This window comes from Linepithema humile, chromosome 3 (genome assembly GCF_040581485.1).
Source record: "Linepithema humile isolate Giens D197 chromosome 3, Lhum_UNIL_v1.0, whole genome shotgun sequence".
Classification (NCBI taxonomy): Eukaryota; Metazoa; Arthropoda; class Insecta; order Hymenoptera; family Formicidae; genus Linepithema; species Linepithema humile.
The window spans coordinates 24,930,855-24,945,531 of record NC_090130.1 but is presented as its reverse complement, the minus strand read 5'-3'; the positions used below and the strand labels follow the sequence as shown (position 1 = coordinate 24,945,531).

Here is a 14,677-nt window from a genome sequence, read left to right as displayed (position 1 = left end):
TCAGGTGTAACATGCACGATGGTAAAAATAAATTCGTGTGTGGGAAGCTTACGGGGTAGGGCGATAATTCTGGGTCGTCAGAGTCAAGGAACTCGAAAACTGCTACAGCAATCTCGACCCGCAAGCTTCTTCGTTGCGACGTCTTCGACAAAAGCACGGTCTAAACATAAATCTCAGGGCTTTGTCCAAGTTTGTTTGGACGCGGTCGCACGCTTACGCAAACTCGTTAAAAAGCATTATACCCGTCGCGCGGAATGAATTTAACGGAGAGCGGGCACGAGAGAAAGCAGGAAGAAATCCCGCTCGAGCTTTAATGCGTCGCGGGAATAGCGCGATCGAAGCCGCGCGCGAGCGAGCTTTCGTGCGAACCTCTCTCGGTGATGATCGCGTCGCATGCGGCCAGATAATTTCGCATCGCGCGCTTCGCGGCTATATTATGCGATAAACGCGGGGTCCCGTCGGGAGACGAGAATCGTGATTCAATAATCCCCTCCCCTCCCACTTTATCGACGATAAAAGACAGTCTGCATGTAAATATGGCAACAGCTAACTAATGTAAATATAGCCCGTTGCGATTAATAACCGGATATGGAACATTTAGCATCAAACGTGAGTGCCCGAGATATTTAAACTCACCATTACTGACCATCGAGAGAGAGAGAGAGAGAGAGAGAGCGTACAACATAAGGTGTTTCACTGAACATACATAACGCGAGAAAAGCATAACAGTAATCAATTATTTGATTTTGTTAAAATAATAAATTTTCTTATAATTAATTTAAATAAGCATTACTTCGCCATGTATTAAATTCAACGCTGCAAGTTAGCCATAAATTATAAAAAGCAATCATGTTAAATATCGTTTCTTTATAAAGCAAATTGCATAGTATATAAAATTGTCCAATTATTCACGTTTAATTAGATCATTTAATATTCTTTAGATCACTTTTGCGAACTTTCACACTTCGCCACGTGCGCGTGGAATTAACTCGCCAACTTCTCGTACCTGTTAACCGCGCCAGTTCCGATTCGAAGGATAACCGCGGACATAATAGTTGCATTATCGCCGCCAACGGGCATTTCCCCGCTGGCATTTAGGGCCGAGACGATCGGACAGTTTAAACGCCCGAGCCGTGGTGGTCCGATCGATACGCGCGCGAGGCTTATCAAAGCCGCAAACTATATTCGAAGCGAGATCAAGCACGAGTTTCATTTAGCATTTCACAACCAAGCGACAAGGCAAGCTTCACGTGTCAAAGCTTTCGTGCATAATATACAGCTTCGCCATTAATGTGCGCGTTTATCATCACAAATGCAAATAAAATTAGCATGCAAACAGGATAGTTTCGCACGAATTTCGATCAAAGAAAAAAAAAAAACAATCGGAAGGCAAACTCGTTCGGTTGTTGTGATACAAAAATAAAATAAAAATTTTTACCTTTCAAAAAGAAACAAATATTTAGAGAAATAAATATTCCGTCAATTTTTGTTTGTGGCATATATTTTTTTTTTATCTCAAACGTACAATTTTCAAAATTTAATGTTGACAATATCATAAATGTACAAATTAAAAAAATAATGAATTACTGAGCCAGATATCCCATATAATATTCTCCTCTTTAAAAAATCGTATAAGAAAAATGTATAAAATTTTAATAATTATTTAAATAATGATAATTGAAATAATCATGTCATGTATATTTCTATCATAGCTTCAGGCTTCGTTCGTGTCGCAATCGTCATACATAATATGTTGTGCGTTAATGCATCCGTCTGTCATCGCTTTTGTAAATAGCGCAATTCAAAGCGACGAGAATAATCTCGATTCGAATAATTCTACAATTCGTGAACTCCTGCGATCTCTCATTAGGTCACGATATATTATCTGAAATTGACTACTAAGCATATATCATCGTTGACCAAATTTATTATAATTAGTTCAATAAATAGAATTACAATCACATCGACATTATCGCGTTGGCAATAGGAGCGATTAGCTTACGTTTATTTGAACTTGATAAACACTTTTATAGCGCGATCGCTATTATTGCGATGCAATAGATCCAAAATTCCTGGCAGCGTGGGCATATGACAGGTAAACGATTACGTGCTATAAATTGCTGTTTGCGCAGCTGTAAAAGAAGGAAACGATTTTTGAGTATCACCTTGCTCTCGCCGCGCCATAAATCATGCCCTTATTCCGCACGTGGACGCGTATAAATCTCGTTATAAATAACTGTAAACTATCGTGCACGGCCACGATGTAATTCCGCGGAGCGCAGGGTGCACCATCGCTCGCTGAAATCGTTTGTCGGATCTGCTTTATTAATGGATCCTCTTGATCGCGATCGACAAGGCTACGGCACACTTGTCGACTTGGGAGAGATTAATTGCACTTTGTTGCATGCGAGTGCAGGCTAGCCACCCCCGCGCGAGTCCGGTACTTTACTCGGCTTTGAAAAATCTCATGATTGACATCATATGGCGATCCGTTAAAACCATAACATGCGATAAAATAAAAATAAGGCAATCTTGATTATTTGTCACTTGCTTCGAAGAAATTCTTAACATGTATATTATTAATTTGCTATTAATATATAAAGCTGAGATTACTTGCTAATATATAATATACTAGGAGAAATTTTGCATACTAATATTCATTACAAAAATATTAATATTTTACTGCAACAGTTGTCGTATCGGAAGCAACAATTCAATTACATGCTCACTTATTCTCATTCAAATTTATTGAATTGCCGATTATTGTTAATGCGATTATAAATTAAGGCGATATTAACAGGCACATGCATAATCCTCCGTTGTGATAACCGATTAATGAAATTTCGCCTTTGTTAAAGTCCGCCTCGGTAATTCCCTTACTTACAACTTGGGCAATCTCGTTCTAAGCTTTAAGATCGCTACTTAAGGCTATGTAAACGCGCGGCCACCTTGGATTCGACGCGTGGCTATATGAGGAGTAGTTGGTCATTAAACCCGTGTTTCGGATTACCCCTAATTCCTCGCGGGCGTCGCGCGGAGGGAGCCCGGATTAGTTAAAGATTAAGCTGTTGGACACGTTACTGCCCGTGGTTCGACCTCGAGGAAGCCTCTCCACTACGAAAGCTTCCTCAACGTAAGACGAGACTAATCGCACAAGCTTCGCATACCGTGCATTCACTATCTTCCGATAAAATTATTCCTGACAAAAGACATCCATCTATCAACAGAAAGGTAGCAAAATAGCAATATGATGTAATTTATTATTTCATAAAAATAAAACTAATCAAACTTTTAGTTAAAAGTAGTTTGCTTATAAATGCAAAAAGTTAATTAATCGAAGATATGAATAGAAATTCGAAATTTAAAATATAAGTTTAATAACTTTTAATAATATTTTTATTTTTCATCTCGTGTTATGATTCGCCAGGGACGATCGATAACGTTGAATTATCCTGTATCCGCCTATCTGTTATTCAGCTGTATCACTTAGGAGCTAAACGACATGCTGCAAGAAGGGAAAAAGGAGCGAAAACGAATAACTGCTTGCCTTAACAGGATATAGGCATTTGAGCAGCGCGGAAACATCTAGTTGCCACTCCCGAGTATCGTTGCGCGAGATTGCAGGAGTGAATACGAAATTGCAAAGGTCGGATGCATTCGCTGCAACATATAATCTTATCACTGGCATAGCGTCCCAATGTATCGAAGCAAAATTGGAACAGCATTCGTGAAACTTGCGGTGAAATCTCGCACCGGGCGAAATCGATTATTCCGATTGGGCCTTCAAGCGCGCAGAAGATTTCACCACATCAAACGTCGCGATGTCGTCGCAGATATAAAAACAGTTATTTCAATTAAACGAATTTTATCGATTCTCCACCGCGTGCCGCGCGTTTACTGTAAAATCTAATTTATTAAAATGCACAGCATTTCCTCCGACATTAATGATTTCATTTATCAACGTTCGTGGTTAAATGGTACGTTGAGCAAATGCAGAATTGAAACGGAACGATCGTACTTTCAATATAAATGATATTTTTGTCGTTTTTATGTTTATCGCAATATCAAATAAAATATTGTAAAGCGAAAAGTCTAAAATTTTCTCTTACAACGAAATAATGACGTGCTATGCCCTTTGAGTTACGCCTCATTGTTGAATTACATCACTATTCTGTCCAGCAGTTCAATTATGAGCACGATATTTCTGACGAAGCCATTTAATTCGAACTTGAAAGCTGGCTTCGTGGAAGCGCATCTATACTGAGCGAAAGGACAATTGAGGGGAAAAAAGGAAAGAAAATCGCCACGTCGCTGCACTGCGGTAGATCGATATTCGCCAAGCATTTCCGACGTATATCTATCGCACCTCGCGCGCACACCTATAGTGCACACATGTATAAAGTACACGTCCGATCGTATGCGTGTTAGAACGAGAGAGAAAAAAACAGTTACAGCCACAGAGTAAACATTTCCCGATAAATGTAAAGTCACTATGCGCGCGCGTATCGGCGATATTTGTAATTCGGGATAGCAAAGAGTGCCGCCATGCTTTTAACAAGTGTTTATTTCCGCATATCCACGGCAAAACATTTTTTTTCTTTCGCTAGGAGGCTACACATTTCTGATACGTCGCGAATATTTTTATGCGATGACTTTAAAACAAATTGCCAAATGGGTTTTCGACAAATAGACGGAAGCCGATGAAAAATATTTGCTTCAAGAAATCTGTTCTCTGCGATTTCGATGCGCCATCGATATCCTGAATTAGAACGATGGTTTCGGAGAGACATGTTTCGCAACGTGAGTAAACATTTTCAATCTTTTAATTCGCGCGATTGCGAGTCATGCTCGCCTGTTTACCGCAGCGAATCCGTTCAAAAATACTTTCGCACATTTATAGTTGCGCGCTATATCCCAAATACTGCGAATTACCCTGGCGAATGGAAAAAAATATCGCGAAATAGGTGCTTCCATTTCCGCCGATTGACTTTCCGCGCGCGCGAGCCAATATCGCGCTCGACATCGTTCAAGATAACATTCGGCGCGATTTCAGTACGCGTACGAAAACAATTTCGAACGCTGCCGCCCCCCCCCCCTCCCCCACATCTTTCCGATTATTGCGAATGAGGCCAAACTTGCGAGCACTCGTGGACTTTATCGCGTCGCCTTAGCTTAAGGAAAGATTCGATAAGACAGCGAGGGAACGAAGTCGAGCGTCCCGGGATGATTGGAAAGCGCTCGCCGACATCGGCGGTCGCGCCGGAAGAAAGAACCGCCGATAACCGAGATAGAGAAGGAGACTGGTATATCGCAAAGTAAATCCTCCTAGGTAAATGTCAGTTTGCGAGTTTTTGGCCGATTGGAAAACTTGGAAGGGCAGCGGCGACGCGAGGAGTAAAGCAAACTTCTCCGAACTGTCATTAGTTACCGAAGACCGTATTCCTTCGCGGTGGTCTTCTGCTGCGTTCCCCGCCGTATCCCTCTCGCCCCTGTCTCTCTTTAACAAACATGTTGACAAGAGGTAGATTGCTTGCGCAGAAAAAGCGGAGAAAAGGCAACAGCTCGCTCATTCTCTCTCTCTCTCTCTCCCTCTCTCTCTCTTTTCCACGTAACGCAGTTTGCGGTCGTTACGGCGCGCAGTTAGTTTTCCCTTTGTGCGAACTTCCGGACGAATTTCACGAGTGAGCGCTTGCGTTACCTGTGCACTGCACCCTCTCGATCGACGCCAAGGGCATCCCTGTGCTCCAGCAATGCCGAGCATAACGCCGAGTGTGGTCGAACGTACGGCCGATGACTAACATTAGGAGCAAAGGCCCCCCCTGTGGAGAATGCCGGAAATGCAGGAAATTTAACGCGAGAATTGGGACAAGTTACCAAGAAATGCTTTCCCTGCGGGAATTCTGAGAAATATCAATGGAAATTGCTTGGTTAACTTATCGATAATATTTTTTATATTTTTTTTTTCCAAATTTGTTTGTTTCAATCAGATTTAGTTTTCTAGAAATTCGAGATTTTCTATCAAAACAAGTTGACACAGATAACACTTTTGCAGAAAAAATATTATTTACCGATTTGAAACAATATTTATTCAAATGAAAAAATTTGGTAACAATCCGCGATATAACTAGCAATGTCATGCGAAATAAATCAAACGATAAAGAACTTAAATGCACTTATTTACGAGTCCGTTGTCATAAAAGCGAAGAGGTACTTCATAATAATTCAACCGCGATGTATTACTGGCTCTAATATTACCGCCGAGACGGATTTACAAAGTGTTCCAGTATGCGCTCGAGAGAAAGCTCAGCGCGGCTCTTATTTCCGGAACGAATCATTTCCGCGTGCGCGCGGATTATGAGACTTCGCGGCGTTCTCATCGGCGCTGCGCCGGTGCGTCGACATCGCGGGAGATCTCGCCTACGGCTCTGAGAAGAGACTGTGATCGACAGGGCTTTCGCGCGCAGCGTAACGGACGATCGGAATCGAATCGGCTCGACGATAATTGTCTCCAAACGTACGTAATCTCGTCGCCTTTCCGCCCTGCCTCCCAGCGCTGAATCTCCTCGGGTCCTTGCCGCGCTGATTCGATTTCCCGTCGCGCCAAATAGTTCCTTCCTTCCTTCCTTCCGGTGAGCAGCCCCGCCCCCCGCCCCGCGTACTTTTCCTTCGTTCTGCTCTATCCACGAGCAGGGTACATACTCCACCCAATAAGCCCGTCGTCCGTGCCGCACCTGGGCAACCACGTCGCTCTCCTCCCGCCTCCTCCTCCTCTTTTCTTCCGTCTTTTCTCTCCCAATGGCATCGGTCAAATTCGATTTTCCTTTTACATCCCAACCAAGCCATTCGGAATAGCGATCAGTTCCACCGCTGAGGAAGGACCTCAACCTTCCTCACCAGGCTGGCTTTCTCTTCTTGCGCGTCACACGCCCTCTTCCTATGTTTCCGTCTCTCTCCTCTCTCTCTCTCTCTCTCTCTCTCTCTCTCTCTCTCTCTCTCTCTCTCTCTCTCTCTCTCTCTCTCTCTCTCTCTCTCTCTCTCTCTCTCTCTCTCTCTCTCTCTCTCTCTCTCTCTCTCTCTCTCTCTCTCTCTCTCTCTCTCTTGTTCGTCCTCTCTACGGCAGGCTATTCGAGAGCGAAGTGATAAACTAGATAGGGCTACGGATAGGAGCGGAATAGAGGCAGAACGGGGTCACAGCTAGCCAATCCCCTCTATAAGGCATCGCCAATCTACCCGCCAGTTATACATACGCACACGCGCGTACACACGCATGCACAACACACACACACACGCGCGCGCGCGCGTTGCACGCGAGGACCTCACAATAATCTCTTCGTCGGATTCCTCGGACGATTTTCTCATTCTTTCTCTACCTATTTTCTTTATTACGCGAAAATTCATGATTAATTCGCAAACTTCTCACGCTTCATACATCATTTTTGCAATTTTCACGTAACTTCAGGGTTCATAAGCAGCGTTTGTTCATTATTCTTGCTTACTTTGCGCATCGCACTTCCTGCTTATACGAATTGTTATTTGTCATGATTCTTCCGACGGTAGGAAGTTTCTAAATTAGCTTCTCCGAATCGTTTATAATTTGATTTTTCATCGTTTTATATTATCAGAGCGCACGCTTCACTCTGTGCTTTCATTAAGTTGAAAGTAAAAAGGGCTCTACTACCGTGACGCGAGTGGAAATTCTTGCAAAGAGGAAATTTCCAGCGATGTCGATCTGGGACTGCATAATGCCGTCATGCGAAATCCCCGCCCGGCATGTACGCCGACTCCTCAGAGGGAAATCGCCCGCGCGGAACTTATTCGACTTCCCGCGCTACGCTCGATCGTAGTTCCGAACTGTTCCGGGCGCCGAAACTGGTTGCCGAACTGCTCGAATGCAGCACAAAGCCTGCATTTTTCAACGTTCATTATTTCATTCAACTCTTAGTAACAAACTATTTCTAAAACTGTTTATAATTACGTCACATTATACAACGAGTGGACGCGATAAAGACGTGTGATACCTTTATTTTTGATTTATCAATTTTATATAACGCCAAGAACTTTATCAGTCTCCAGCAGCGTAGCGCATACAATTTATCGACGGTTAGAATTCTGCGGTCTTCGCTCGCTATTTTCTGCGTAACGAAACCCGAATTCGCTCCGCAGCTGACCACCGAATATGTTTCGGTGCTTTCACGTTGGTTTGCGAAACAATGTTGAATGTCGCGCATGGTAACGTGAGGAATACTCTCGTTCGTCCATTGTGACTTCACGGTAGCATTGTTCGCCCTTTCGATGATACCTTCGATAACGAAGTCGTAACGTGGAAATAACCGTGTCGAATTCGCGATTAATCGATGCAACAATAGTACAACTTGTAAAATAAGTTTAAAACTTTCGTAACGCGCATAATTACCATAAACTGTTGTTATAAATATTATTTATTATTTCTTTATAAATTTAGCTTCTACAAATCTGAATTTATTTTTCTAAAAAATTGTTTAATTAAAATAATCCATATTAATTAATATAAAATAATTAAAGATAATGATGAGAATAAGAATCAGTCAAAAAGGAAACTATGATATCGAATGAAAAGTAAACGCAATGCAGAAATAATAAAGTACAAAAGATATTTCTGGCACTAACATAAAATCTGACCGACATGTCGATCTCCATAATCGTCCTCTCTTTCTCTTTCTCTCTTTTTCTTTCATAGTTACTGACACAAAATGCAATATACTGTTATATATTCCGCAGTCGTAATGCTGTCCAATGTATCATCTCACTTCTATCAAGCCGAAAGTCGCGCAGGCAACGATCACGTGACGAAAGGCCGCGAATTGACACAGCAATAAAAGTAACTGAGTGCGGCAACCGCGCGAAGCAGCGCTACACTGTTTGCGAAATTCCAGCGGAACGGTGCCCACGTCGCCATAAATCTACCCAGATCCACCATCGCGATACCCAACGTAAGTGGAGTAGCCAGGCGTTCGAGTGGTAACTCCATACCGTTACAAGTCGCCGCGATGGCAGGGGTCGAAAACGTACGAGCGCCGTGAAATTGAAAAAATTGATTAATTCCGCTTGCGAGGGGAAGTTTGAATTACTACCGCGGTATCGGTGCTGTATATCTTCCCGAGTGTCCGCACACATGCGCGACTACATGACGGAATCGTAGCGCGGAGTGTTTCTCTGAGCTTTGCATCTTGAACTTCAGAAGCCATGCCTCTAGACAAACTGGAAATAAATTTCCTCTTTTTCGTGAGAATTTAAAACGAACCATAATTGGATATGGAGTTGTCGAACACTAAAACTTGGAATTTTAACGGATCAAACTTGTGAAGTGCATATAAATGGAATAAATAATTGTGCAATATAAAATTGTAGAAGTCGTACTTTTGTGTATTAGAAAACATTTAACGATCAAAGTTTTACATCGCATTCGATTCCAAATCAAACTCTTCTACGAACTTCTCTTACAAATTCTACATATTCTCGAAAAGTGCACTTTCAGTTTATTTTCCATTTTGTATAAAAATAAAAACTGCTAGCCGTGAATGCTTGAGTACTGATAATCAAGATTTTATTTCTTAGATAGTTTTATCTGTGTTTCATGTTAACGTAATTTTAAATTGAGTACTATCAGGATATTTAATATAAAAATTTCAAAAATTGCACGCGATTAAATTTTTGTGGAAAAATGTTAGTCTACCGATATGTATATCGGTGTATCGTGATGCACGCTCCGGATAGCATTGCGTTTACGTCAGTACGCCGAGGCAAACGGTGCCGAGGTCACGAGCGGGTGCAGTTGAACACATCAGTCCATTGTAGCTCCCGGTATCAACTCGCCATTGTTTCCGCCATGGACATTCACCAATATCTCTAATTAATTCGTTCTCAAGCGGCTGCGCTCCCAAATCCGTGTCATCCATCGAAAATAAAACCGAAATCGCGAAACGGGAGCAATGCGCCGAGTATCTAGAGATAAATTCATTTGTTTGCAGAACGTGGATAAAAAATTCAGTTTTGTTTGGTTGACACAGTAAACACAAAAGTATAAAAATGCTGTCAAGCAAATTCAAATATTTTTTCGCCGCGGTTACGCATCAGAGAATAGATTCGTTCCGAGATACATTTTTTTCGTAGGGACAATAACGCTTTTTTCCGCAACTTGCGCCGAGTGCGATTTTCCATCGTGCGGGAAAAAACGGCAGAACGTTGCAGGACGAATTAGAGGAATTGATCGAGAGCTTCGCGCGTGTCCGGAAACTCCTGTTGCGAGAGTGGCGGCGGCTATGCCGGTGGAAAGGCGCGCGAAATTGGGTTACGAGTGCAACGGCGAGTTAACCCTTTATGAGGCTGCTCCAACTTCGTAGTTGCACAATGGCATTGTTCTTATTTCCTACGTCATGCGGCATCTTCGCAGAAGCGCTGTTTTAAGACACTTCCAAAGTATTAAAGACGAGACTACAGTGACGCGCAATTATTGTTCCACTAAAATTGGCGATAAAAATAAGCAAAAGTGTGAAAAGTTCCGCGAGAAGATGCAAGTCGTAATACTTTTTCTTCACTCTGACTGATACTTTTGAAAATGTCCGCTAACTCTCCGTCGTTTATCCCTTTTAATCATGTTCGGATCGATAACGATGCATTAAGTCGCGCCGTAAAAGCTTATTTTCTCGGTTGAGCACTGCGATCGCGGTTAAAAGCAATAAGTATGTTCGGTGAACGAACGACGGGAAACTTCACCGCTTGCTACATCGAAGCAATTGGAAATACGAAAAATTTACCGACCTACGTATGACGGTGGAAATCTCCGGCTCCTAAATTCGAAACGGGGAAACTCGAGATAAGCGTCGCGATAAAGTACGAGCGGAGAGACGAAACTCGAGAAGTAATAACTCCCTCAGGCGATCTCAATATTTGATTTCTATCGATGACGCAAACGGATCCTTGATAACGGCGCGATACGCTACATTTTGCATATATTTCTGGAACAAACATGTCGCCGTGTGTGTCTCGTCTAAAAAGTAAGCATCCATCTTCGTGTTCCGTTAGATGGATGAAAAGCGCAGGAAAATATCGGCGTGGAATCGGTCGTAAAAACATAAGGTATTTCAACTCGGAGAAGAATTTTAAATACGCGCAAAGCTAACTAGTACGATTGCTTTCCGTATAATTTTCTCCTGCAATTTATTCTATCATCCCATCGTTTCTTTACATTCTATTCGAAGTGTTTACATTGAGACGCTGCGTCTCCGGTCTTGAAACATTTTGCTGATTAATAAGATTTGCGCAGTATATTGATCTCTTATCTAAGATATTCGAGACTGTCTGCAACTTTCTAAATAAACGATTCCTATCATCTCACATCTTGTACGAACTCATTCCCCCTTATCTGCCGGGATGTGGCGAATTTCCACTGCATCCCCCGCGTTTCATTGTAGTCCGCTGCATGCTCTCGGCGAGATAGATGCCGCGACGCCGTGCAAAAATATTATATCAAGTACCGATACATCGCGCGATCAGATAAAGGCCCCGGGAGGGCCCCGCTGACTCGGTCGTTTCTCGTCGCGATGGAATCGCGATTCATTTTTATTTTCGCCAAGTATTTCGATGACTCAACTGGCAGGACGGACATTCTCGTCGGGGAACGACAACATCGTATGCTCTCTTTCTCTTTGCGCAGAGGAAAGACAGACGAGGTGATCGCTACCGCGAGGAATTCCTCCCGGGTGTTTCCAGATTGAAGAAGTAGGTCGTTTTGGCACAGATCAGCGATTCGGACAACGACCTTCTAAAATTGTATTTGTCGCACGTTCCTATCAGCATGAAGCCTTTTGTAATTCAAAAAGCACAACTTCTGCATTGTATTATATAATAATTTTTTAAAATAAATAGTATAAATTATTATAATAAAGAATAATAATCACAATGACATAATATAATTATGAGAATATAAATAATAAATAGCTTTATATAAAAAAACACTTTTATAATTTCCCAAATTGGCACAATCGCGTGATATTATTTGAAAGGAAGCTTCAACTGTTTCGCCAAAATCTTTTACAATGATGATTTATTCTTTGCAATCAAGATATTTCTGTCGTAAGACATTCTATACGATACATTGAATCTTTCAAAATAGAAATAATAAATGCTCGCGTATAAACCTTGAATGATAAATTTGAAGTAATTATAGCCCGTTATTCCGTTACATAATATGGAAATAAATGGCACGTAACGTAAACCGAGAAAAATGATCTAGTAATCGGAATATTGGAAACACAGGGATGTTTTTCGATATTAACTGAAAATCCGTTAACTGAAAATATCACTTAATTCGACGTTACGTAACGCGGTGGGAATTCGATTTATCGCGGGCGAATATTTACGGACACGTACACCGTTTATCCACGTGGCATCGAGCGGCAACCTCGATAGCGACGTGGCTGCAACGAATTATGCACGCGCGGGCAGACGATGAGATCGCATCGCAACGAGCCCGGGCCGAAATTGATGCACGATAATAATACGATCAGGTGGAAAATCGAGCCCCGACGATTGTGTGTTAAGCGCTGATGGTCGATAACATGCTGCGCCGAGATTTCGTAGATGTGATAACGAAGTGACGATAATAGGGGCTAATAAGCAGTCGAGGAAAACGTCGGTCAAGCGAAAAAGTGCCTATTTACCTCGTAAATAACTACACACGGCGCATGCCCGACAGGTTTAGTGAATTTAATGATTCACATTTTTCACTTATCCACATAATTTTGCGCGAAACTGAGGGAAAATTTCGTCTTTGCTTCGTTATTTTTTATTTCCGGATAAAGAAAGATGACAAAAGTACCAACATTCTAATATGTATCGAAATACTTTCTACAATTGTAAAGTTGTGGTATATTATATATATATATATATATATATATATATTTCCATTATATATGAAAAACAAACGAAATATCTCACAAAACCAATATTTCTATTGTATTTCTAGCGCATCGAGCATACAAAGAGATTTCATGCTGAAACGAATTCACGCGAAACTCAAAAGCGATAAACACTACAAACGATAGAAACGCGTGAAATTTCCTTTTCAAAGACTCGTTGCTTTATTTAAGGGGTTAAAGATACACGATTACAAGTGAGAGTTATGGATGTAGGATTTTTTTTAAGAGCCAACACACTTCTACCTTTAAGCCACAAATACTGTGTTATTGCTTCCCTTTATCTTCCTTAGGAACGCGTATCGCGCGCTCGGCGAGTTTAAATGTGGGCGAAGGGAAATGCCCGTCGCAAGTTTGTGGCAAGTACTTCTCCTGTCCGCCGAGGTTTCAGAGGGCGAGCGAAGCTTTATTTTGCCGGTCACGGATTACGACCGGGGAACATAACTGCGTATCGATGGCGCCATTAGCGAGAGCAAGCGGCGCGAGCCGCAATAACAGAACGGTGGTTTAGGATTTAGATCTTCGCGGCAACCTCGCCGGTTGCCATAAATTTTGTGTTGCGCGGCTTAAAGCGAATCGCAACACCAGCGTAATCTCTTTTCTTCGGGTTAAGCCCGTACCGAGCACCGTCGAGCCGCGGGGACGGCTCTATCTCGCAATCTATTTCCGAGTTAATTACCGGCGAAATAAAGAAGTAGGTCGGCCCGCGCTACAATGAATAGCAGAATACCGCGTGGGGAAATTGCGATAACAAGCCGCCGAATTTAATTCAAGTCCAATCCTAGAACGCAAACATTCGCAACACGTTTACAAGCACCGACGCAATAATTAAATGTAGTAATTAACAAAATCCTTTGTACTCGAAATTTTGGCACGCGTACTTGAAAACTGCATAATTTTTTTTCAAAAAAAGTAAAAATTTTATATTTATATTTTTTTTCAAAAAAAGTAAAAATTTTTACGAAGAAAAGAAATTACGGAAGGCTGCGTTAATAGAACGATTTCACGAGATGATGATTTCTCGTTTTAACAGAACAGAAATGTAAATAAAGAGAACCGGGAGTGGAAAAATTTATCTTTTCGAATATATAAACAAATTTTCAAAACAAGTTTGCTCGCTCTAACGAAAAGATTAATGAAAAAATTTATTGAAAAAAAAAAAACAAATTTCTTTAATCCATTTGATCTGTAAATAAATCCCGCATTAATATTTCTCCCGGGGAATACGGCGGATGCATTTATCACGGCAGAAATAGTGCGAGATAAGCGTGCACGACCGAGTAAATCTCGCGTGCTTTGTATGTACTCCGCAGGAAATTGTCCTGCGTCCTTCGAGCGGTATAAATCGCATCACCTACCGTGATCTTCAGGTCCCGCTGGTCGCATGTGTCGTATCGTCTGCTGAAACGGAGCACCGTATGCGTCTTGTTCTCGTAACCCAGTAACAGCCGGTAGTCCTGGCTCGCATCCACCTCCGGATCTCTGCTGGCGTCCTTCATGTGCCGGTCCTGGAAACAAGCGACGATTTAACGTTAAAATCCGCGCCAGCAGGGCCATAAAGTGTAATGCATCGTCGGGCTGCTCTCTCGCTCGCATTCACAATATCCCTTCTCCAAAAAGCTGGATCAACCGTAGCAGAAAGCGCGCATATACGTGCATTGTGCGCGAGAGAAAAAAATTCCATGCGAAGTGAGAAGATGTACTTGCGACTATTTGTTATCGCG

General features: G+C 42.1%; 1 protein-coding gene across 3 annotated transcripts in view; it reads right to left on the bottom strand.

Moving 5' to 3' along the window:
* olf413 (DBH like monooxygenase olf413) overlaps positions 1-14,677 on the bottom strand; it is a 257,674-nt gene that overhangs the window by 39,229 nt on the left and 203,768 nt on the right. For all 3 annotated transcript variants that reach the window (XM_012361427.2, XM_067350986.1, XM_012361426.2), the window contains one exon: positions 14,312-14,461. In XM_012361427.2, coding sequence (XP_012216850.1) covers positions 14,312-14,461 — 150 coding nt within the window. The remainder of the gene's footprint in view (positions 1-14,311; positions 14,462-14,677) is intronic.